The sequence below is a fragment of the Pteropus medius genome, unplaced genomic scaffold, assembly GCF_902729225.1.
Source record: "Pteropus medius unplaced genomic scaffold, Ma_sr-lr_union100, whole genome shotgun sequence".
Lineage (NCBI taxonomy): Eukaryota > Metazoa > Chordata > Mammalia > Chiroptera > Pteropodidae > Pteropus > Pteropus medius.
In genome coordinates this window covers 5,266,303-5,289,515 of record NW_024342467.1, presented here as the reverse complement: position 1 = coordinate 5,289,515, position 23,213 = coordinate 5,266,303, and the positions used below count along the sequence as shown (strand labels likewise).

At 33.6% G+C, this 23,213-nt stretch overlaps 1 protein-coding gene across 1 annotated transcript in view; it reads left to right on the top strand.

Annotated features, from left to right (window-relative positions):
- The window catches only part of AGMO (alkylglycerol monooxygenase), a 287,513-nt gene extending 271,655 nt beyond the window's left edge, over positions 1-15,858 (top strand). Inside the window, exon 13 of the mRNA XM_039862435.1 lies at positions 11,520-15,858. Coding sequence (XP_039718369.1) covers positions 11,520-11,594 — 75 coding nt within the window. The 3' untranslated portion in view covers positions 11,595-15,858. The remainder of the gene's footprint in view (positions 1-11,519) is intronic.
- The last annotated feature ends 7,355 nt before the right edge of the window (positions 15,859-23,213 follow it).

The window sequence follows — 23,213 nt, the reverse complement described above, 5'->3', positions numbered from 1 at the left end:
ATATAAGCTACTCTCAGAATTTGGAACTTACTTCTAACTCCACGATGTTGTGTGACCCTCACGAAAGCAAAAACATCCATTTAACATATACTAGAGCAACAGAGCCTCAATATTAAAAATAAAGAGTAAACCCTAGAGATAGGCAGAAACGATGTTGAGCTCATCATTCGTTTCTTTTCCTTTTCGGTTTCTGTTTGTTTGTTTGTTTTACCAAGTTTGCTCTTTAACCTACAAGCAAGATCAGTTTAAATTGTCAGACATCCAGATATCTATACAGAGATTTCCTTTGGTTACTTTCCTCAGTCTAGCACAACGGTTCTCAAACTTAAGTGTGTGAAAGAATTGCCATAAAGGGTTTGTATACACAAAACCACGTGTATTATACTATAGGAGTTATTTAAGGGATTTTCTAGGGTAATTTAATTCTGGACAATTTTCGTCGCATGTGCTCACTTCATAAGCTAACCAAGGAGGTTCCACTTGCCCTTACTTATTTATGAGAATTATTAACACATTTCCCTGGAATCCGTAAAATATCACTTTTGACATAATTATAAACACATTTTCAGCTACAAGGACACTGTCTGAAAACTCATACTATATTAAAGTATAATTTTTACCTTATTCAATATTGCATATTGGTTACAAGTTTCCCCCAGAGTTTTTCATTATAATTGTTTTTAAGTATCCTAGTAATAATCTCCCTCCTCCACCCTTTCTTTCTTCTTTCTCATTGGAGAGGGAAATAATCTATAATAAATTCTGAACAAGATAAAAACAGTTTGAAAGTTTTATTTTTGTAACTTGGCCTAGATAATACATTAATGGCCAAACTATATTTCTTTCGCCCCCAGTTTTATTGAGGTAAAGTTGTATTTCTTGAACTATAAAATGCAAGCAAGATAGTTTCCTTCTGAAGTTTTTATTGTCCTTAAAACTCATTATTATTTACTAAGAACTATCAAAATTTTCCATTACTTGTTTTTATGTCAGTATATGCCTCTGTGAAGTTTTTTTTGAATCAATGCTGCTGGTACTTCTCTATATCTTTTGGATGATGCCTGCTAAGCTATTATTTCAAAGATGAACTTGGCATATCTTAACTTTTTAAATTTCAGGCAACAGAGTGCTGGGAGGCCAGCTTATATCCAAGGAGAAGATATTTTCCATTATATTGCTCCGAGTTCCCCTAGAATAATGTCTGTGTAAAAATAATTTTAAATGTAATGTGAGATAGAAATAGGAAATTTAATGTAACATAAAATATCAAAACAATAGTTTAGTAATGGGGGGAAGAGAGGTTCATTAGAAATTATTATTTACTCCATATTTTTGTGTCATAAACAAAAAATTGAAATAAAAGTCATTGTAGGGCCCTAGAAAATATACTGGTATTGTAAAAACTCAAGAACATTGAACTCCATGCTCTTACACAATGAGGTACAAAACAGAAATATTTCAAACAACAATCTATGTATAATTGTACTTACCTACTAAAATCTTATCCTACTTTGTAGGAGAATTGTATATTCCCAGCAATAATTACATATCCACAGCTTTAAAAGCATCATTTTAACATATGACTATCAATGAAAAAGAACTGGAATTGGTAAAATCTCTCATATTCCATATTCTACTTATAATTCATAAATCCTTATCCATCAATCTCTCTTTCACTTTATGTTTATTGAATCTTTTTAGCAAGACAAGTATCAAACTTTAATAGCCTATCTTATATCTTGATAGCACTTTACAATTTTAAAAATTTGAGTCGGTATTTACCATAATCTTGTAAAAAAAAATAAGAAAACTAATATCCCCATTTTATAGAGGCAGAAACTGAAATTCTAACTAATGTCCCGAGGCAAAATAACTTGTGCCGAGTTAGGATAACCTAATCTTATTTCTTTCCCAGAGTTCTTCCGGTTTAGCTAGGGTTATTTTATGTCCCAAATTTATTTCAACATGTATATGGTTTATCATTCTTAGTCTATTCACTAATTTACCAATGATACTCAGATTTCCCATCAATAGCTTTATTTTTGAATTGTTAGTTGATCACTTTACCAAAACTATTTTTCAAGAATAAGTTGAAAAGTATTCCCTCTGCTGCATTTATTCAGTAACTTTTGTTATTTGAAAGAGTCCAACTAAAAACCCATATCAAACAATATATACCACTGTCTTAGAGGAAAGAGCATTATGGAAAAAACAATAGATATACTGAAGAAAACTGGCATAGCCAAGATCATTTTTGTGAATCACTGAGGTAAAAATAAATGAGGATCTTAAGATAAAAAATTAAATGTAATTCTGTTCTTGGTGACAAGAAATCACTTTGTTATGCAAAAAATTGAACAACGACTTAGAAATATAGATTACCGAAGCTCCAATTAAGTTCTTAGGATGTTTATGTAGATTCTTAATCTAATGTGTCAAATATAGAAAACATTAAAAAATAACAAACCTGCATTTGTGATGTATGAGTTATTTAAATTTTTCAGTTTTCAAATATCATGCTCAGATCCAAAAAGTCGATATATGTATTTTTAAGCAGAAAATATTCATCTTCATTAAAGAGTATAAATGGATTTTCTCTAGGTTTCCAGACCTGATATTAATGTAAACAGAAAACCTTATGTAATATTTCATTCATATACTTACGTGGGTATTTTACATATATTAAGAGTTTAAACAGTATTTTTAAATATATGTGAATAAAAAGGAAAATTTACTATAATGTAAATAGATAATGCAACATCTGATTGTTTTTTGTCTGGGTTGTGGAAAAAATAAGTCATCAAGTGAATTAAGTGTACATTTTGATCTCATAGTTTTATAAAGGAAAAAAATATATATCCTTACCCCTGAAATGTGGAAACTTCATCTTTCCAATTCTCTTTGTATAATTCAAGCTCTTTTCCAGCAATGCATTATATCATGTTTCCTTTAATAATCTTTGTTTTCTTATTAAAGCCATTCTTCTTATTATTATTATCATCATCATCATCATCAACATCATCATCGTCATCATTGTCATTATCATTATTTGGAGCAGAGGAGATATAGGGTGTTGGTACAGGCTCACACATTTTTTATAGCTTAAAAGCTAGAAAATATGCTCTTTGAATGTTTGTAGTGTTTATGTAATCAGTACCTGCATTGCCAATGCTTATTGAAAACAGCTGGGTGCCTGCTGCCTGCCTCTCCCTTTGTTGGAATTATTGCCAGAACAGGTAGTCAAAAATGGAAAGTAAGGGAAAATTTAGGCATCTGGGGTGTCTCTCAGGAAAGCAGCTGTGGCTTCCTTAGGAAGCAGTCATTGTTCCCATCAGCCAAGACTCTGTATACCCTTGGGTCTAGTTCTGGCATGGCTGGCCTAGTAGGATGCAGTTTATGACTTAAGACTTACGCGAGAAACCATTTGGGCAGCCCCATCTCTGGCAGAACACTGAGAGAAATCCCTCAAGCTGCAAGCCATATGTGGGCCGTTGGCCTTCTGTTTAGCCTACTCTGGGAGGTTCCCATTTACTGGGGTTCTAATCATCCCTTTGACACAATAAAAACAATACAAAGTGATCTTTTCAAAACATATCTTTCCAAGATATATTGTCCTGTTTTTAAAACCAGACATCACTATTATTTCTGTAAACATGGCATTTTTTTTTCCTTAAAATGAACTCGTTTTTAAGAGATTTGCTTCCTAGATAGCAGGCAAGTATAAGGAATTTTTTTTTAATAGCACACTAAAAGTCCTGGGTTAGCAGTATTGAATGGTATTCTGCACTTGTAAACATATGCTCTTCTAGATGTAAATTTTTGTATATCAAATGTTAAAAGTTCTTATCCACGTGAGATGATCTAAGTGCTTGATTTATGTTAGAGAGATGCCAGGAGCCTGCCTGCTTTTGTTATGTAGGATACACTGAAAATCAGTATGATCTTGTGATGGAATTGCTTGGCAGTGACTGCCACTCATTGACCATAACAATGGCATTGTGGTAGATTAGAATTGAACAGTTTTCTTGATAATTTTAGTTGAAACAAAACTCCGATTTTATAAATAACTGCTTTAAATTTCAGTTGTCAAAAAAAAAATGGATATCAGAAAGGCATAGTACTTTTAATATTAGATTACATATCATGTTTTTCATTATTACAAAGAATTCTGTTAGGACATGTAAGGACCATAATTAATCCAGCAATATTTTATTCAAATATCTTTAGTTTCAAAACATACTAAATTTTGTGCCAGTGTTAGACACACTCAGTAAAACTAAGTGAAATTTTATTTCTAGATGTAGTCAGAACTTGTCTGCAGAAATATAAAAGTTAAAAAAAATAAATTTGATGAACTCTAAAATGTACTGAACTCTCTTACGTTTCAAAAAATGTACAGTCAGTTTTTAGGGCAAGAGATCAGGTTATTTTCAATCATTTGCCCATCACTAATTTTAATAAATAAAAAAGTCTCAGCATCAAACTATGTGATGGTCATTGAGTGACTTCTTATTTTTTCTACTCTCATTTTATCCTCAACTTTATAAAAACTAAAACACATTTTTCTTAAAATTTTTAATTACTCTGATTTTTTTTCTTCTCACATTCAATAGCAAAGAACCTGAGATGTTAACTACAAAAGAAAGATTATGAGTAAAAAGATTCTTTCCATAATGTACACCTTTCCTAAAATATTTTTCCCAACATAATGATCCACAGTCACTCTAGCATTCATTCCGACAAGTGATATTTGGTTCTTTATCAATTTAACCTTATTGAAACTTTATTTCTATGTCTCCATATTCCTTTCTCTCCTGTAGTTCAAGAAAAACATTCTAAAAAGTCTTACCTTTCTATGACATTAAGAACTTCAATGATTAGAAAAATATAAAGGTAGGCCTCAGTTTTGACAAGCCACATATTCTAATCATCCAATGAACAGAAATCATATCTAATCGACTTTGATCATCTCTTTAATTTTTCTTTATGTATTCATTGTGGTAAGTTAGGCATTCTTTGTACCTATTCTTTTGAAAACCTTCAAGCTAAAATTTCATCATCATCATCATCATCATCATCATCATCTGGAAAAAAAACTGAGAAGAAACCTGGATATAGAGAGTGTATATATTAAAATATTTAGAAATTTTCAAGGAAATTGATATAAATCTAAAATGTATCACTATAAACTCATATATCTATAAAAACACTTTATTCATAACTTTGAATTCAAAGATGTAAAATGTTTGTTTTGGGGGAATGTAGCATCTATTTTCACTTTATGCTAATTATGATCTATACAACTTCCACCAGATGGGTTTGCATGCACAGTAGCTAATTCATCAACTGTCAAGTACATTCTCTAAATTGTAGATAGGTTTTGGAGACCTCAAAGTGATCTCAGATCTTCTTACTAATATTTATTCTTTTCAAATGTTATCATGATAGCTCAAATGTAGTATTGATAAACAATAGTATATTTTTAGGAATATTGTTGAGAAAGATATACACTCTTGAGCAGTTTAGATTTTTAGAAATGAATAAATTTTTGTACGTAATAAGAGGTAATCATTTCTAGGAAACTGAAGAAATGGTTGCAATAAAGTTTCTATATTTGTTGTCTAAATTAACATAGTACTTTTTTGTCAGTAAAATTATGAAAGTCCTTTGCCCCCAATGAATCGTAAAATAATATCAGATTTTTCAGGTTTCAGAGTTCAACTGAATTACTTAAAAACTTTGTTCTAATGTTTATTTTATGTTTATTTTCTTTAAAAAATATGATGTGGTATGTTTAGTATATTCTGTTGTTTAAAATTTAGTATCATAGATAATGATTAAGAAAAATGTTTTTTTCAAATAAGTTACTGTTATCACATGGATATTCACATAAACTTTCTTTTTACATATTTTTTTCCTTACTGAAGAATATATATACATATATACTAATTTAAAATAATAATATTGATTTAAAATCTACATAGTAATAAATCTTTATAAGACCACATATTAAACAAGCTATAATTGTATCTGCTCTTGAATAGGGTATAGAAATAAACAGAGAGAGAACATAAGCCTTCCTATAGGTTCAGTGACTGGAAATTATTTCTCTTAAGGCTTTTATTTGTTTGTCTGCATATGACTCTTGGTATTTCAGTCATATGTAGGATATACTGGAAGTAAAATCAATTATTCCCAATATCTTTTGAGTTGGCATTTATCAAATTGTTTTCTTGCAAAATTCTAGGGGAAAATATTTATCATTACCTAATATCTTTCTAATGTTTTCACTTCAGAAAGACCTTCAGTACATGGCTCCAATTTCTGTTCTAGTTTTATTGGTGTTTATTATTTTTCATTAATAGAAAATAGAAACATTTTGTAAGAATTCAGATTTAATCTCTTTTAAATTCTTTTAAAGATTTTTTTGGGGGGAATACTCAACTGAATTTTTTTAAATAAATTTATTGGGGTGACATTGGTTCATAACATTATATAGGTTTGAAGTATAAATTCAGTAATACATCATCTGTATACTGCATTGTGTATTCACCACCCCAAGTCAAATCTCCTTCCATCACCATATATTTGACCCCCTTTATCCTTATCTACCTCCCTTCCCTCCTTTTTCTCTGGTAATCACTAAACTGTTTTCTGTATCTATGTCTTGCTTGTTGTTTTCAGTTTTATATTTCGCATATGAGTGAAAAGATATGGTTCTCAACTTTTTCTGTATGATTTATAATCTTAGGATTCATCCTGAGATTGTAGTCTCAGGATGCTGTCACAAATGGCAGTATTTCATCTTTTCTTATGACTGAGTAATATTCCATTGTATATATGTACCACCTCTTTATCCAGTCATCTATTGAAGGGCACTTCGGTTGTTTCAGTACCTTAGCCCTGTGAACAATGCTGCAATGAACACAGCAGACAATAGTCATCTCTAAAAGGACAAAATATTATGTTAAAAAGTATGTTTAACAAAGAATTGGTTTTATTTTTCTTCAAATAATTTTATAAAAACTTTTGTGTGTTTAATGTGTCTCCTTTAAAATAAATTGTTGCTGTTGTGGTTGTTATAGTTGTGTTAAATAGGCAGTTAACTAGTACTTTAGGAACCTCATCAATGTTGGAGAAATAATTTTTAGGTAAAAATATATTCTTCCATTTATAGACAAGGTATTATTTGTTAGGGATACAAAAAGGGACATCCATCCCAAGAGAATTTACACAAGGGAGTAAATGGTAATGTGTTTTTTAATTATTCAAAGTGATTAAGTCTCAAATCTTCACAAAAATGCTATTTTGTATTTAAAATATTTCCAGTTTCTCCCTTTGCAAGAAATTTACCCATTCTTTACAAAATGACAGTTTTTCTGACTTGTTTGTTCAATTTTTAGTGCTTTAGTATACATAATTATATTGCCACTATGGATAGGCATAAAATTAAATGAGGTATATCTCAATGAGTGTTTACCATGTCACTATTTGTACCAATAAATACATGTTTGAGAATCAAAATAAATTTAAGGTATTACAGAGATTTTATTTCTCTTGTGGGTAATCTTTCTTCAAGTACATTAAAGCTTTCATTTTATTTACAAGTTTATCTAATGATTAAATGATTTGAGAAGTATGGGATGTTGCTAGCTAGTTCTAATAAAAATTGTCTTTAACTCAAGGTGATATTTGATTTTCTTTGCTCATCAGGTCATTTATTATTAAACATAGTAGGTGGATTTAAACCAAGAGAGACCAACATGTACATAGGTGTAAGAACAATTCACTAGCTTTATAATTTAAGAGTGGCAGTTTGAGGAGATGCCACATGCACACAAATACCTCTTCTTCAGTTGTTCTCTCTCCTTTAAGATCAGATGCCTGATGTGCTTGTGAATAGAACCATTTTTATAGAACCATTTTTAATAAAGCCTCTTCAAATATAGTTATAATAAGGAAGACCAGAAGAATAACACATTGGTTCTCACTGGTGTTTTAGTATGGATTAGTAGCTCAGATTAGCCACCTGCCAATTGGTGAACTTTCTGAAAAGGGGTTGAAGAAATGTGGAGAGCATCTGCACAGGCCAAAGTTCAGGCATCAGAGTCAAGGGCCCTGGGAAGTCAAGGAAATAGCCTGAAGACGAGGTCCACTAATGATGTGTTAGTGCAAGGAGGGCTTGACACCAAGGGTGAACTTCCTCTGTTTCGTATTTTGAATCCAGCTGTTAAAAATACAGAACTTGCCCAGATTTGGATAAAATAAGTGTTCATTGAGTTTGTACATATCCAGAACCATCCTATCTGTAGATTAGAGAAGAATATTGCAAAAAGCCCACTCTGGTTATCATTTATTCTTACACTTACCTAAGCCGTAATTCTCCTATCTTCATTTAACAAATAGTTGATTGAGAAATGTGTTAATTAATGAATCTCAAGTGATACTTTTAATCTAATCAACTGTGGAAAACTAAAATGGTTTAATATGAAAATCGAGAGAAAGATTGGACATAGTAAAATGAAAACTGGAATTACTACAATAACCAAGTGGTTATATTGAGCCCATGTCCATTCTGCAGCTTAAAATATACTTTATATATATATATATAAAGTATATTTATATAATACACATAATATACACAGATATATATCCAAAAATATAAAAGCAAATCTGATTTTCCTACTTATATTCTAATGAAACACAGTTATTATTTCAAAGTTATACATATTTTGAGAAGGACACGTTCTTATATATAATTTCTATGCCCCTGTGCCAATCTGAATTTCATTATATATAAAAGCTCTATGCTTAAATATTGATTATGAAAAGGTCTCAGAAACCAAGCATTTTCTGACTCAAAAATCACCACACAAGTGCAGGTGATGACTGAAAAAGAAAATTAATTTGCTATTGATGTTCATATTTATGGAACTGACTTGTAAAGATGTGCAGTTTGATTTTCTGGAGGATCCTAAACAAAAAATCATCATCTCAGGTGATAATTTGTAGGTTGAGATTTCTTGGTAAACCACGTAGAGTCTGAGTTCCCATTGCCTCATCAGCAAACTAGATACCAATCCTCCATGGTTTCTCATAAGAATTAGATGTTACAATCTTGTAAAGTTACCTAGGATAATACCTAGCGTAAGCGAGGGTCTCACCATGCATTAATGTAAACCTGAATCTGACCCCTAGGCTTCATCAGCTTTCCCCTCCTCCCCCATCTATTTGGAGGGATAATACAGTGGGGCTTAGAAAAAAATAAACCGAGAAACAAAATTACAAAGTGTGCAACATTACATTTGTTTGGTAAGAAACTAAAAGCATTTTAGAAAATCGGAAAAGACAATCTTTGTGTTCTAGTCAGGGTGAGGCCCTAAAGGAAATAACAATTACAAGTTCAAAAGGGAAAAGATTTAATTGTGAAGTGACAGATTAACAACAAAAGCATGAACTAGAATTGAAATCTGTTTCATTCTCTTGTTAGATCAGAGGTTCTTAATATTTCTGGGATCCCAGATGAAAGTGTAGATCACCAAGGGGGTAGGAAGTGAGGAAGAGAAGAATTACGACATAATCACAAAATTTGACATACAGTATTAGAGGTTTCATTGAAATCATTCTCTCTAGCCTTCACTCATGGAAATAATCTTTGTGAACCTAGACACTAGATTCAAAACCAATTAAAAACTTCTATTGCCAAATATATTTCAGATTCCAGTACCATGCACAACATACGTTATCTATTAGCTGCTCAATGAATATTATGAATCCAAATTAAACTATTTATCCTGATATTATAGATTTATCATCTCTGTTCCACTTGAAAGTTGTCTTAAAAGCTATCCCTCTGTCAGCATTAACCCATCTTTACAGACAAATGTAATTCAGTGCACATCTAAGGCCTTTCACAAATACTTCCCAATCTTGGTATTATTTTACCTGGCACCATCATGAGAAATCCCATGAAGTCATTTTTCTTGAATTACAGTCAAAAGAAACATAATCAAAACCAGACTTGAAATATATTGTATTTGATTTCTGAGGTAACTCCAAATGTTAATATTATTCTTGACTTCTGCTTCAATATAACCGTTGATTTTATTTGGGGTAATTCTTTTTTTTCCTATTGTGGATGTTATAGGCTGAAAGGAATGTATGGATTTAAAGAAAACTATCAGATTGGCTAATGTAAAGAATAGTCATTCTCTAGGAAAAAAACAGAAGGTTCAACCTATAAAATCTAAATATCAACGTTTAGGAGGTTTTTTGTTGTTGACGATGATGATGATGTTGTTATCCATGTTTGATCTTTAATAAAAAAAATTACCGTAATTCAGAGTATTTTTTGTGAATTAGTGGCTGGCCTCAGTTAATGGCCTCAGCTTCACTTTATTCCATCACCCCAGAACATTCTCCATGCTCCCTTCTTATTACTTAAATGTGTTCTTTTGTATATATTTATGGATCTTTCAGAGATAGCGATCTTATTCCTGGGGAGAAGTAATTGGTCATATTTAAATAGTTTGAAGAGGAAGTTTGCACAATAAAATAAATGTGGAGAAATTCTTGCACAATTCTTCCAATCACTCCTGCTGTTTGGGCATCCTGCTTCATCATCAGTGTACTAATAATACGTAAAATGGAGATCATATAAGCAATCCCATAGCCTGATTTTGGTGCATAGGTAAGAGTAAGGAGAAGAAGTAGCTTAGGAAGGATCTCACAGGGTAAAGACTAATGCCTGGATTTTGACTCAAGAGAATTAGACAATGTGCATTATGGCATTTTGATTAATTGTTACCAAGGGTGACTGGGTAGTTCTTATTAGGATCATTAGAAATCAAGAGTTTTATTGGACTAATTTTTGGTTATTTATTGGGAATGTGTGGTATTACTTGAAAGTAAATAATAAACTCAATAAACTCTTATTACTGCTTATTATGACTTAGTTGTCTCTTCAGTTTTAAGGAGAATTGCAGTTACATTTTTTATATCTGATAAAATTAAAAGACTAAGAAGGTAAGTCAGCAATAATGTTTAGAATTTAACAAATATCGGGTGAAGTTCATCATATGCTAGATCACATTGCCTCAGAGAGAAATTATTCTTTAATAATGTTTTTATTTCTCCTTTTCCATTTCTTAAACTATATAAACAATGAGATCATTTAATACAATACATACAACATGCAGTATACCCAAATGCCAGAAGAAATTTCTGATTTATTCAATATTTAGCTTACATAGCCCCATCCCTATAAATGACCCAGATTTGTGAGTGTTAAATAAATAAAAAGTCATGGAAACAAAACTTTTTACTCCCACTCCTGTCTTAACATAACATGTTTTAAGCTGGGTTAGCTAAATTCTATCAGTGAACAACTGCTACATTCAATTTGAATTATTTAACTGTCTAAAATATTTATATTTACTTTCTCCATATTATTAACTCAGTTGAATGAAAATATTGATTCAGTTTTAATTGTTTTTCCTCTTTGTGTTTTATTTCTTCAGATTTTTTTTTCCATCTGTATTACTTTCTGGGGAATAAGAAGCATGAAACAACTTGCCTCTGGCCTTTGGAAATAAGTTTGTATGCATTTCTCTTGCTTTAATTAGTTGTCTACAGCCACAGTATATTGCTACTGACTATAAAAAACAATTATATAATAATTATATAAACCATTTATTTAATGAAAGGTAAATATACCTATTTATTCTCGATTGATTTCTACATTTATTATTTTCTATTAAAATTAAAGTCAGTTGCAGTCACTTTCCTTTATTGCTATGACTGAGAACAAATTATTTCAAATAAATGATGTTCTATCCACTGATAGCATCTAAGCCAATGAGAATAAAAGGGAGAAAACTTTAAAATAATAAAAAGAATGATTCCGTTTGTATCAATTTGACAATATTTCCTTTGCTGTTTGCTAAAATAGTATTTATGTTATGTGCTATTGAGTTGGCTTCAACTCCTATCCACCATGTCCTGTCCTCAACAGCCCTGCTCAGCTCCTGTAGACTCGTGCCTATGACTTCTTGTACAGAGTCAATCTGTCTCAGATTTGGTCTTCTTTTCCTGCTGCCTTCTATTTTTCCCCAAAGTATTATCTTTTCCAAAGAACCCTGCCTTCTCATGACGTGCTCAAAGTAGGACAGCTTCGGTTCTGTCATTTTTGCCTCCAGAGATGTTTCAGGCTTAATTTGCTCTAGGACCCACTTGTTCATGTTTCTGTCAGCCCAGGGTATCTATAGAGCTCTCCTCTGGCCTCATATTTCAAAAGGATCATTGTCTTTCCTATCAGCCTTCTTCACTGTCTAACTTTCACATTCACACACAGTAATTGGTAATAATAGGGTGTGGATGATCTTAGCTTTGGTCTGTCACGACACATCTTTGCTCTCGTTTATCTTTTCTAATTCTTCCATTGCTATCCTGAGTCTCAGCCTTCTCTCGGTTTCTTGGCTGCAGTTTCCATTTGAATTGATGACTGAAACAAAGCAAGCAAAATCTTTAACAATACTGATGTTTTCATTGTCTATTTTAAAGTCGTATATTTTTTCCATAGTCATGATTTTTGTCATCTTAATGGTTAAATGCGATTTTGCCTTGGCACTTTCTTCTTTCATCAGAAGGCATTTCAGATCATTACTACTTTCTGCCAGCAAGATGGTGTTATCTGCAAATCTTGTTATTGATATTTCTTCCACCAATTTTCACTCCTCCTTCCTCTGAATCTATCCCAGTTTTTCATGTAATATGTTCTAAGTACAGATTAAACAAATAGGGAGATAAAATGCACCGTAGTCTGACATCTTTGCTATATGACACCATTCCGCTAAAAATGTGCTTAGATACATGTCATCATAAAAAAAAATGCATTACATTAGTTGCTCGACCAAGATTATATTTACCTTAAAAAACCACATAACCTAAGGAGCTGCATTACAGAAAAAGACATTGCTGAAATGAAAATGAATAGAATTTGTCAGAATTAGTTTATTCAACAGATTAATTTGTGATACATATGTCTAATATGTTTGGTCAATTTGTTTTGGCAGATTGAGGATCATGCAGTGATTCTGTGTTATTTTAAATTGTCACTATAATGTTAATAAAAAGCTCTAAATAAAATCGCCCCAGGCATTGCGTGTATATTATTCATTGGGGTTATAAAAATCTTCCAAGTGTTTTATTATGAGGGAACTGACAGGGATAAGCAGAATAAGGTTCAAAGGGGGAAAGACTGAAAATGGTTGAATTTTTTTCTTCCCTTCTTTCACTATTTCTTAGATTTAAAGTTATAATTTAAGTGATCAAAGTTACAAGCACTAAATCAATTAATGTTGTCCCTCATTGAGCTTTGCCTTTATTCGTTGCCAGATTAAAAACACCAATTAGTTGGTTAACTTCATTTTAAACATTTTATTTAATCTTCGAACAGGGGAAAAAATGTAGAACTATTAAAAGAATCAGACTGCAGGTTTCTGTGTAGACTCATGACACAGAATTGAAGCACATTTATTTTTCAAACTGGAAATGCAGAGGAAGATTAAATTTTGCATATTGGAACAATTAACAAATTATCTCTCAAGCGTCAGAAGTAGGGACTTGGCTTTGCTTCTTTCATCTTTTTATACTTCTTAATTTAACACAGAATAGAGAGACTACTTAAGCCCATAACAAATATTAAACCCTACTTTTGTTCCTACCAATAGTTTTTGCTTGACTTCACATACACAGAATCACATTAAAGTGAGGGGGCCCTCTGCTTGCTTGAAACAGCTAAGTTTTTAGCCTAAAACTTCTGAATACTCATTTTCTACATCCTAAAGACTCTTTAGTCTATAGGTTACATCCTTCAGAAATGGCAGAGAGAAGTTTCACAAATCTTTAAAGTAGGTTTTTAGAATGAACTATATCAGAATAGTTTAATGGTTTCCCCATGTCATGTATAAATATGTATAAATACTTAAGTATATGTGAATTTATAGGCATGGCCTCAGAATGAGCTTAATAATGGAAATGAAGAATTCAAAAATGATGAAAGATACTTTTATGGTAAGGTTCAATTTTCCTTAAGTAAACTCAAATTTATCTGTTCTCTTTTTTCTCTCTCAGATACCTTTGCTGGTTATAAATGGTTTTCTTTTAGAAATGTAGACATTTTCAAGTTACAGATTTTCAAGCCTTTGAAAGTGGAAGTGATTCCCAAATAAGTCGTGTTCCCAGGTTCTGTGTGTTAACCAGGGCATTTTATTCTTCACCTTCAACCTTGCTAATTTTCCAGTCCAGTTTTCTCTTGCCAAGCACTAATAGTTGATGACAGATCATATAACTATTATTAATGTTGTAAATTGATCTTGAGTGATGCCATGTAATTTATGCTTACTCTTGACTGGAAGCACTTTAACTCTCTCATTCTTTCAAGAGGAAAAGCATTAAAAATGACTCATGAATTACTCACCACTTCTAATGGAGAGATGCAAACTGACTTTGCAAATAACTATGAAGATCCTCAGGTTTGTTAATCTACCATAAGGAAGGACAGAGAGAGGGAAGGAACATTTATTTATTGAGTAGTACTCGATTAGCATTATTTCATTTAGTTTCTAAAATGCTAGGAATTAAGTACTGCTAATATTTTACAGAAGAGAATTCTGAGGCTGACAGGGCTAAAAAAACTTGCTTAGGACTATGATACATAGCTGGTGGCTAAAATAAAAATTTTAACTCTGAAGTTTGACATCAAAGTTTCTCCATTCCATAATGTTAGATATTCAAGGCAAATCTTTAAAAGTATGTAGGCTCAGAAATGTAAGTTTGGGGTACTTCCTATTCAATATGATGCTCCAAAGTACAAAATAAAGTTTAGAGGATAAGTGCTTTAGTTATAGGATGGATTGGTTCACTAGGTGAATGAGTACAGAACTTCTAAACTTTCTAAGAACGATAAGGCTCTAGTTTTATTTATAGAACTGTCATATGTCTAAAATCTCATTCCTATACTTGATTTGTTAGAATTGCCTATTACTTTAGATCTATTTGTTGGGTCATTTACTTCCCTTTAATCTGTTCTTTCTAATTATTTTTATTCGACTTATTCTCATCATCTCATGGCCATGATATTCAGCAATGTGTGGATCTTTAATTGTGTACCTGAAATTCAGTTAATCACCAAAGTATATGAACCCTTGTTAAATTTAGCACTGCTAGTTTACATTATTGTTTATTAGAGATTCTCAAATTTCACTTTATTGGTAGTATACAATTCAATCATTCAATGTAGAATCTTTGATTTTAGTGAAAATCTTTCTAAGGTATACATGATGATGGACAGAAATGTGATTTATCAGGGAGAACAAAATTAGTTAGAAAATGAGCTCCCTTTTTTATGCTGCTTTCTCTATTGTTTTTTCACATTTGTAGCTTCCAGAATTCCAAGAAAAGACCAAAAACACAGAGGCTAGTTTGCCTTTCAGAATCTTAAAATATTTTTGATGCCATGACTTTCAGTAGCACTATGGAAGCAAGTAGCTCCATTTTTTAAATTTAACAGAAAATGTTCTATCTATTGTTAAAGTAGTTTTTCAAGTCTCCAGTCTGCCACCCTTTCTTCTCAATAAAGTAACAAATTAAACTCCTCTCTTCCCAAAGATTTTATTAGAGAAAGGTATTAGCCAAAGAAACAAATAAGCAAGCAAGCATTGATTTTCTTTTGTGGGTTGTGTCTTCCTTTGAAATTTCAGTCAAAATTTTTAACCATTCCAAAAATCTCAGTATCCATCAATCATAAATTCATTCCTTGGATGTCTTCTCCCTTCGTTTTAGCAGCAATGTATCCACAATTCTAACTTGTGTGTTTACATTACAGAAAACAAGAGAAGCAGATTTTACCTTTAGACATCGGGATTATCTGTGGATCTATTTAAAAATGTAAAGTCCTGGTAGGAACATTGGAATTCTAATTTAGTAAGAGCACAAGCCTCAAAACCCAGCCTGGTCATTGGTTGTCTCAAGTTCTTCATCAAAAAAAAAAAATGTGAGGAGGTGGGAGGGGGAAAATAAAAAAAAGTAAAATGTTAAAAAAAATATGTATCTATAGTATGAAAAATAAATAAATATACTGGCATTTAAAAAAAAAAAATGTGAGCACTGGACCTGACCCTGTCTTCGGCCCCTTATAACTCTGACCTTCCAATGAGCAGTTTATCCAAATTATTTCTATATTTTAAAGTAGTATAACTATATTTCTTTTAATACTATGATCAAATTTGGACTCAGATGAATAATGAATTCATGAGATTTTCTTTCAGAGTATGTTCTTTAGAATCAAGTCAATGAGGACAAACTTAGGAAGAAGACAAGGGAACTATTAAGGTATAGTACCCAAAATAAAATCTCCCTCATTCATTTAAGAATCCTAGAACTACTCACAAGTTCTAATTCTTATTTCTTAAACATGCTTCCCTTTCTATTATCTTGTCTTTACCCTCCGTGTTTTATTCTATTCCTTCCATTCCTCCTCCCTCCCTTATCTTTCCTACTACAGTTAAGTTAAAGCAGTTTTACACGAATTGTGGTCTACCTTCACTTCTGTGTGCTTATTACAGCCGCCACATTCCGATTTACTAGTTGATAAATTACTTCTTTGTCCTTCTTCTCACTCCTTTGGAGTGAAAAATCTCAGCTGGTTCCTTAATAAATATTTCCTCTGAAACTGAAAGCAAACAAAGCAACAGCTGTTCGCTGCACACACAGCCCTTGGAAACCCTGAGTACAGGTACCACATAAACAGCTTGGGAAATCCAGGTCATCAGATACGTGTGAGGTCCTGTGGAGAAGCAGGGAAAGTCCCAGAACACAAGAGGAACTGGCTGACTGTATCAGGAAAACATTCAGGTTTTAAATGTATTATTAATTATGAATGGTAAACAACACTTATTTAAGGAACTATTATAGTTTTCTTTTTTCCAGAAATATAAAGTATCAGCTTAAAAAATGCAACAAGAAATAGCCTTTCTGTCCTTACCTCTCTGTACGAGAATATATGAGAAGCAAAGATCAAATATAAAAGTTAACTTTATTTGGGTGTTTTGATCATTGAAAGTCATTGTCACATCTCTGTATCCTCAGGAGACTAGAGTGGGAAGTGCTGTAGGTGCTGCTGAGAGCAGAGAAGGTTGCCCCTTAACGTTTTATTGGCTGACAAATTCAGCCAGCAGTGATGCAGCACAAAGTTGAGCTTCCCTCCAGCTCACTGATGGAATAAAGGCTTTGAAAATTTTACAAAATGAGAACTTATTTTCAAAAAACAAATCCTAAAGAAATGACATTATCAGTTGTCATCTTTTCTCTTTTAGGAGGTCTTGTAAACCCCTATTTGTAAATCCCTTTAATAATGCAGGTCATTTTCCTCATGGCAGTTCTTACTACTCCCCTAATTCCTTGGAGAATTTCGCTGGTGGCTCACTGTAATTTTCTCCAGTACTCCTCTTGCCATAATTCTCAGTAATTCAATATCCGCATAAATGATCCTTCTAGTATCCTGGCATCTCAGTTCCTTGACTTCCTTGCCCCAGTGATTGCACCTTACGTAAGACGTGTGTCATTACCAATAGCTGCAATTCTGCCATAGTCTCAACTTCAAACATCCTGCTGCCTTAAAATAGACTCGTGGACATGGACAGTAGACTTGTGGTTACTGGAGGGTGTGTGAGAGGGGGGAGGTATTTGGGGTAAAAGGGGTCAAATATGTGGTGACTGTTGAATTGTACACTTGAAACTTATTGGATTTTGTTAATCAATGACACCATAATAATTTTATTTTTCAAAAATCCTGCTCTCTTACCTTTTTATCTTCTCTTTCCAGCTGAATACTTTTGATATTCCACCACCACCATTTGCCCTACCTACTGAGACAGTTCTACTACTTTTTCCATTGTCTCTTCCTTCCTTGAGTATTTATTTGCTTTCTCGGTTATTTGAATTTCACCATCAATCATTATAATAGCTCTTTTTGTGTTATTGACTCACAAAGAGGATTAAATCCAACTGTAGATTCCCTCTATGTCTGCACTCTTGTAGCTGAAGGTATGTAGAGAAAAACACGCCACCATGAAATTGCTCTCTTCTATTCATGATTACATACCTCAAGTGAGTTCTTGATTCCATCCAGCTATCACGTGACACTTTCCAGTCCTATTTATTCTCACGCTCTTTGACAACTGTTTCAGAGTCTTCAGATTTTCAACATGTCTTCAATCTTGGTTGATGACCTAGTTCCTTATTTTATTGAAAACAAAAAAAATAGAAACTATCAAGGAGAACTTTACCTAACACTATCATCCAAACCAATTCCTATTCATAAGCTGTTCCTGCTCTTAAAAAGGGCTAACCTCTGTGTCTGCATCCCAGTTACCATTCACCCTAGCTTACTCAGATATAGCTTCAGTTAGTCTCAGTTTTCTTCTGTCTACTGGATCATTCCCGTCAATATACAAAAGTACTGCTATTTTCCCCTAACTCGAAAAAAAGCTTTTACTTCATTTCTTCTTTGCTACCAGCTAACCTTACTTATTGCTATTACTTTACTTTAAATGTCCTTCAAAGAGTTGTCCATAATCACTGTTTCCAATCTTCTCTTTCCATTGTCCCTTGGACACACAGGAATTGCCCCCACCCCCATTGCTCTGCTGAAATTGTTCTTACAAAAGTCAGCACAAAGCCCATGTTGTTAAGTCCGATGGCCGGTTCATGGCCATTATTTTACTTGACTTCTCAGCAGCATTTGACATTGTTAACATACCATCTTCCTTAAAATACTTTCTTTTCTCAGTTTATAAGACAGCTTACTCATCCAATTTTTCTCTGAACTCATGGGCCCCTCCTGATGGATTTTTCTTATTTCCCCTTTCCCTAATCCTTCCGGTGTTCAGGTTAGAACTCAGTCCTTGAATATTCTTAATTGTCTATACTCACCCTCTAGATGTCATCAACCAGTCTCACAGTACTAACACCACCTGTAGGCTGAAAACCCCAAATGTGTATCTTTGGCCCATAATTCTCCCCTTAATTACAACCTTGTACGCTATTGACATTGCTTCTTCAATTATGGTAATAAACAACAACAACAACAACAACAAACTTACATAGTGCTTACTATGTGTCACACACTATTCTTTGTATTTTACATGTATTCACTCTTTTAATCCTCACAACAACTTATGAGGTAGATAGTATTATCCTCACTTTTCAGCTAGGAAAACTGAACAGAAGAAAGATTAAGCAATTTATAGGTCACACAACCAGTAATGGCACTACCGGGATTTGAACCTGAGCATTCTGTTTCCAGAATCTATACTGTCATCCCTTATAACTATGCTACACACCCTCTCAAATTAGACAATAAGGAATCTTCTTTATCTCTCATGCCTTACTCAACAAACCTCCAGCAATGTGTTGAATGGCCCTCAAAATATATTCATAACTTCATCGCATATTATATCTCTTCCACTTGTACCACTTTGGTTCAAGCCATTATGATTTCTTCTTACTATTATACTTCCTAATTTGTCTTGCCTTTCCTAACTTGCTTCCCTTTAGTCTATTTTCAGTATATAACCAGAATAATTCTGCTAAAGTATACCAATGTCATTCCTCTTCTTAAAACCCTCCAGTGGCTACTCGTTTCACACAGAGTAAAACTCAACCCCATACTATGACATGTAAGATCCTACATTGTCTTGCCTGTTCATGTTACTTCTCTGAATTCATCTCCTCCTGCCCTCACCTGTCATCCACTTCTCTCCAGTCACATTGGAGACCTCACCTTTCAGGTGTCCCTGACCTTGCCTTGAGAATTTATTCTCACTGTTTTATATGCCTGGAATGTCTTTCTCCAGATGTTTGTGTTGCAGGTTGAAATTATGTCCTCCCAGATTTATATTTATATCAAGTCCTAACCCCTTCTCACCCACTTAAAAATGTGACCTTATTTGGAAATAGGATTGTTGCAAATATAATTAGTTAAGATGAGGTTATAATGGAGTAGGGTGGGCCATAACCCAGTATGACTGGTATCCTTACAAAACGTGGAAATTTGGACAAACACACATAGACGGGGAGAATGTCATATTAACATGAAGGCAGAAAATGGGGTAATGTGTCTACCAAAGAACAAAATCTTACTATAGGTAAGTGCTAAAGATTGCCAGAAAACTAACAGAAACTAGAAGGGAAGCATGGAACATACTCTCCCTCACAGCTCTCAGAAGAAACCAACCTTGCTGACACCTTCGCCTTGGACTTCGAGCCATCAAAACTCTGAGACAATAAATTTCTGTTTAAGCCACCCAGCGTGTGGGGCATTATTACAGTAGCCAAACTAATACCATTTGTATTTGATCTCCCACCTCGACAGGTCTTTAATCAAATGCCATCTTCTCAATGTAATCTTCTCTCACTAAAATTCAAGACACACATACCAAAATAATTTTCTTTATTTTTCTCTTTATTATGTAATATGCTTTAATTTCACATATTTTTCTTGTTTATTTTGTTTTTTTCTACTAAGTGTTCATGAGAGCATGAATTAGTTTTTTGTTTGTTTGTTTCCCCAGCAATTGGAATAACGACTGGCACATAGGAAGTGCTCAATAAATATTTGTTACTTGGATAAATTCATAAACTTTCTAGTTATTTAAGAGTAAATATATATAAGCAAAGAAAAAACTGACATTCTTTCAGTCTCAGTTTTGAAAGACTCCCACCACAATAGTTACCAACTAATTGTAAATTCCAAAGATTATAGAAAATCATGAAGGACCGGCCTTGTCTAAACTTATCGCTAAGACTCTTGATTCATCAACACAAAAGTAGAAGAAGAGTTTAGAATGAAGAGAGAATTTCCAGAGAGCTTGGTGATGTGAAGATTCCACTTGCTGTTCCTTCCACAAGAGAAAAATCAGTGGCAATTCTTTCTCTTTCTTTCTTTCAAACTTGGTAAGTGGAGCTTCAAAGAGTCCAAGAAAGAGCTTAGTAGTCATCTTCTACAGTTTATAGCTTCAGTGGACTTCTGTTTGACCCAAACCTGTCTGGCCGAGTGTCCAACAGCTGCATTTGGAAAGTAATCATGTTCTAGAAGTGGGTTTCATTTGCAAGTATTCCCATGGACTAGAAGGAGGAAGTGAGTGCGAGAACATAAGACACCTGGGAAGACAAGATGTCGGCTGAGAGATGCTGGAGATGTACAACTAGATGCTGGTGTGAAGGTGGAGCCAGAAGCAGCAGCTAGGGAGGCATCATCCTTGTCAGGAATTTACCTGAGAGTTCCCACTGGGTAATTATCCCTAAACACTTCCAAGGCAGGGAGAAGACAGTATGAAATCAATGGTGACCGGGAAAGTTCTTTCCTTACCCTTCTCCTCCCCTCTGCTTCGACCATGACTAAACTCTCGGCTTTTAGGAGAGAGCGAAGATGTGACAAAGTAAAACCAAAACTGAACCCCCAACACCCCTTTACATAACACGTGCACACACATGCCCATTCACTGTACTGCACGCTTCTCCCCTACAGTAGGACAAATTGGGAGGGAAGATGGAGCATCAGAGAGGGAGAAACTCAAACTTCAATGAAGTTCACAATTGTTTTTTTAAACATAGACATTGGAATATTAATTGTTGAACTGATAACATATTTATGACTAAGTGTGACTGAAGGAGTTGTTTGTCTAAGAGTACTCAGGTAAATTATTATTTTCCCAAGATGCCATTCAAGGGCAAAGAAATAGCTGGCTGTGCAGAGAGAATGGAAGGAAGGGAGTGGAGAAAATGAAAGCAGTTGTTTTCTTCTGATATTTTGGAGTCCTGCCTTTTCAGCATGCTGGTCCCATATTCCACTGTGCAAACAGAGAAGAATATATCTTCATGAGAACTATTTGAAAATTATAGGATGCAATCTATATGCTTTATGTAGAATAAACCACAGTTACTCTCATTTTCCAAGAATGCGTTTATAACTCTTATTTTAAAACTAAAATTTAAACTATATTATATTTTGTTACATAGAATAACTATCTTGAGACTTCTGGAAGATGGTATAAGAAGAGTACTTACTTTTTAAAAGTAAAAAAAAAAAAAAAACACTTTATACACCACTTTCTATAACTTGCAGTGTGGGAAAGGTGAATAGGTCTAAAGTTATTTTCTTCTCTGTTTCAGCATTTTTGAAAGGCATGAAAGGAAATAAGATCAATCCAGAAATTCATTATTTTTCTCCAATTTTTCTTTTTCCCATATGAGCAGAGCCTGGACGAGTACAGACACATCAGGGAACATTTCCACTGTGTGGGAGAAACATCTGCAACGAACTCCGCGGACCACCAGAAGCGGAGTGAGAAAGAAGCATGAGGGGGCGGAGGCGGCAGACAATAAAAGGAAAACTAGAAGCTAGTTAGGCCCAAACATCCAACTGAATTGCGTAACCTTCAGGTTGCCTTTGACGTTATATAAGAAGTTTAAGAGCCATAACGTTCATATGAGAAACGTCTTTTTACAAATGGTGATGAACTGGAGCTCAGAGCATACCCTTCAAATTACCCACCCCCTCTTCCAAGGGTACGGAAAACGTTAGCATTCTACTTTGCACATTACCCTCTGAGCCTAAGCTGGGTGGTTTTCATGGGATTCTTCCTACTCATCTTTCGCAGCCATTTACTAAAATGGCCATGCGAAAGCCCAGGAGCTACAAGCCTCCTCTCAAACCAAAGAGAAGAGCAGTGAAGATAGAGATGAATTCAGAGTGAATTCATTGTAAAACAGCAGGGGCAAAAAAGAGCTCTGAAATGCAAATGATTATCATTAGAAAGTAATATGCAACTACTGAAGAAACATTTGAAAGAATAATGTGGTCTAGCAAAATAATCCTGCAATCTGCATTCAATCAAAACTGACCAAAAATGCTTGCAATGGTCCTCTGTATTGTTGGAAGCCAAATGCTTTCTGGAACTCGTAAAGCAACTTTTACCAAGTGGCACATTACCAACAGAATATTGGTAAAAAAATAACCAGCCTTTTCCAATAAAAGGAACTCTCCGACTGTAATGACCAAGGTGTTGAGAATGACAAGAATATCGATACACCTGTAAATGCTCACAGGTGAGTTTTATGGGTTGGTTTGTTTTAGTATACAGCAATATGAC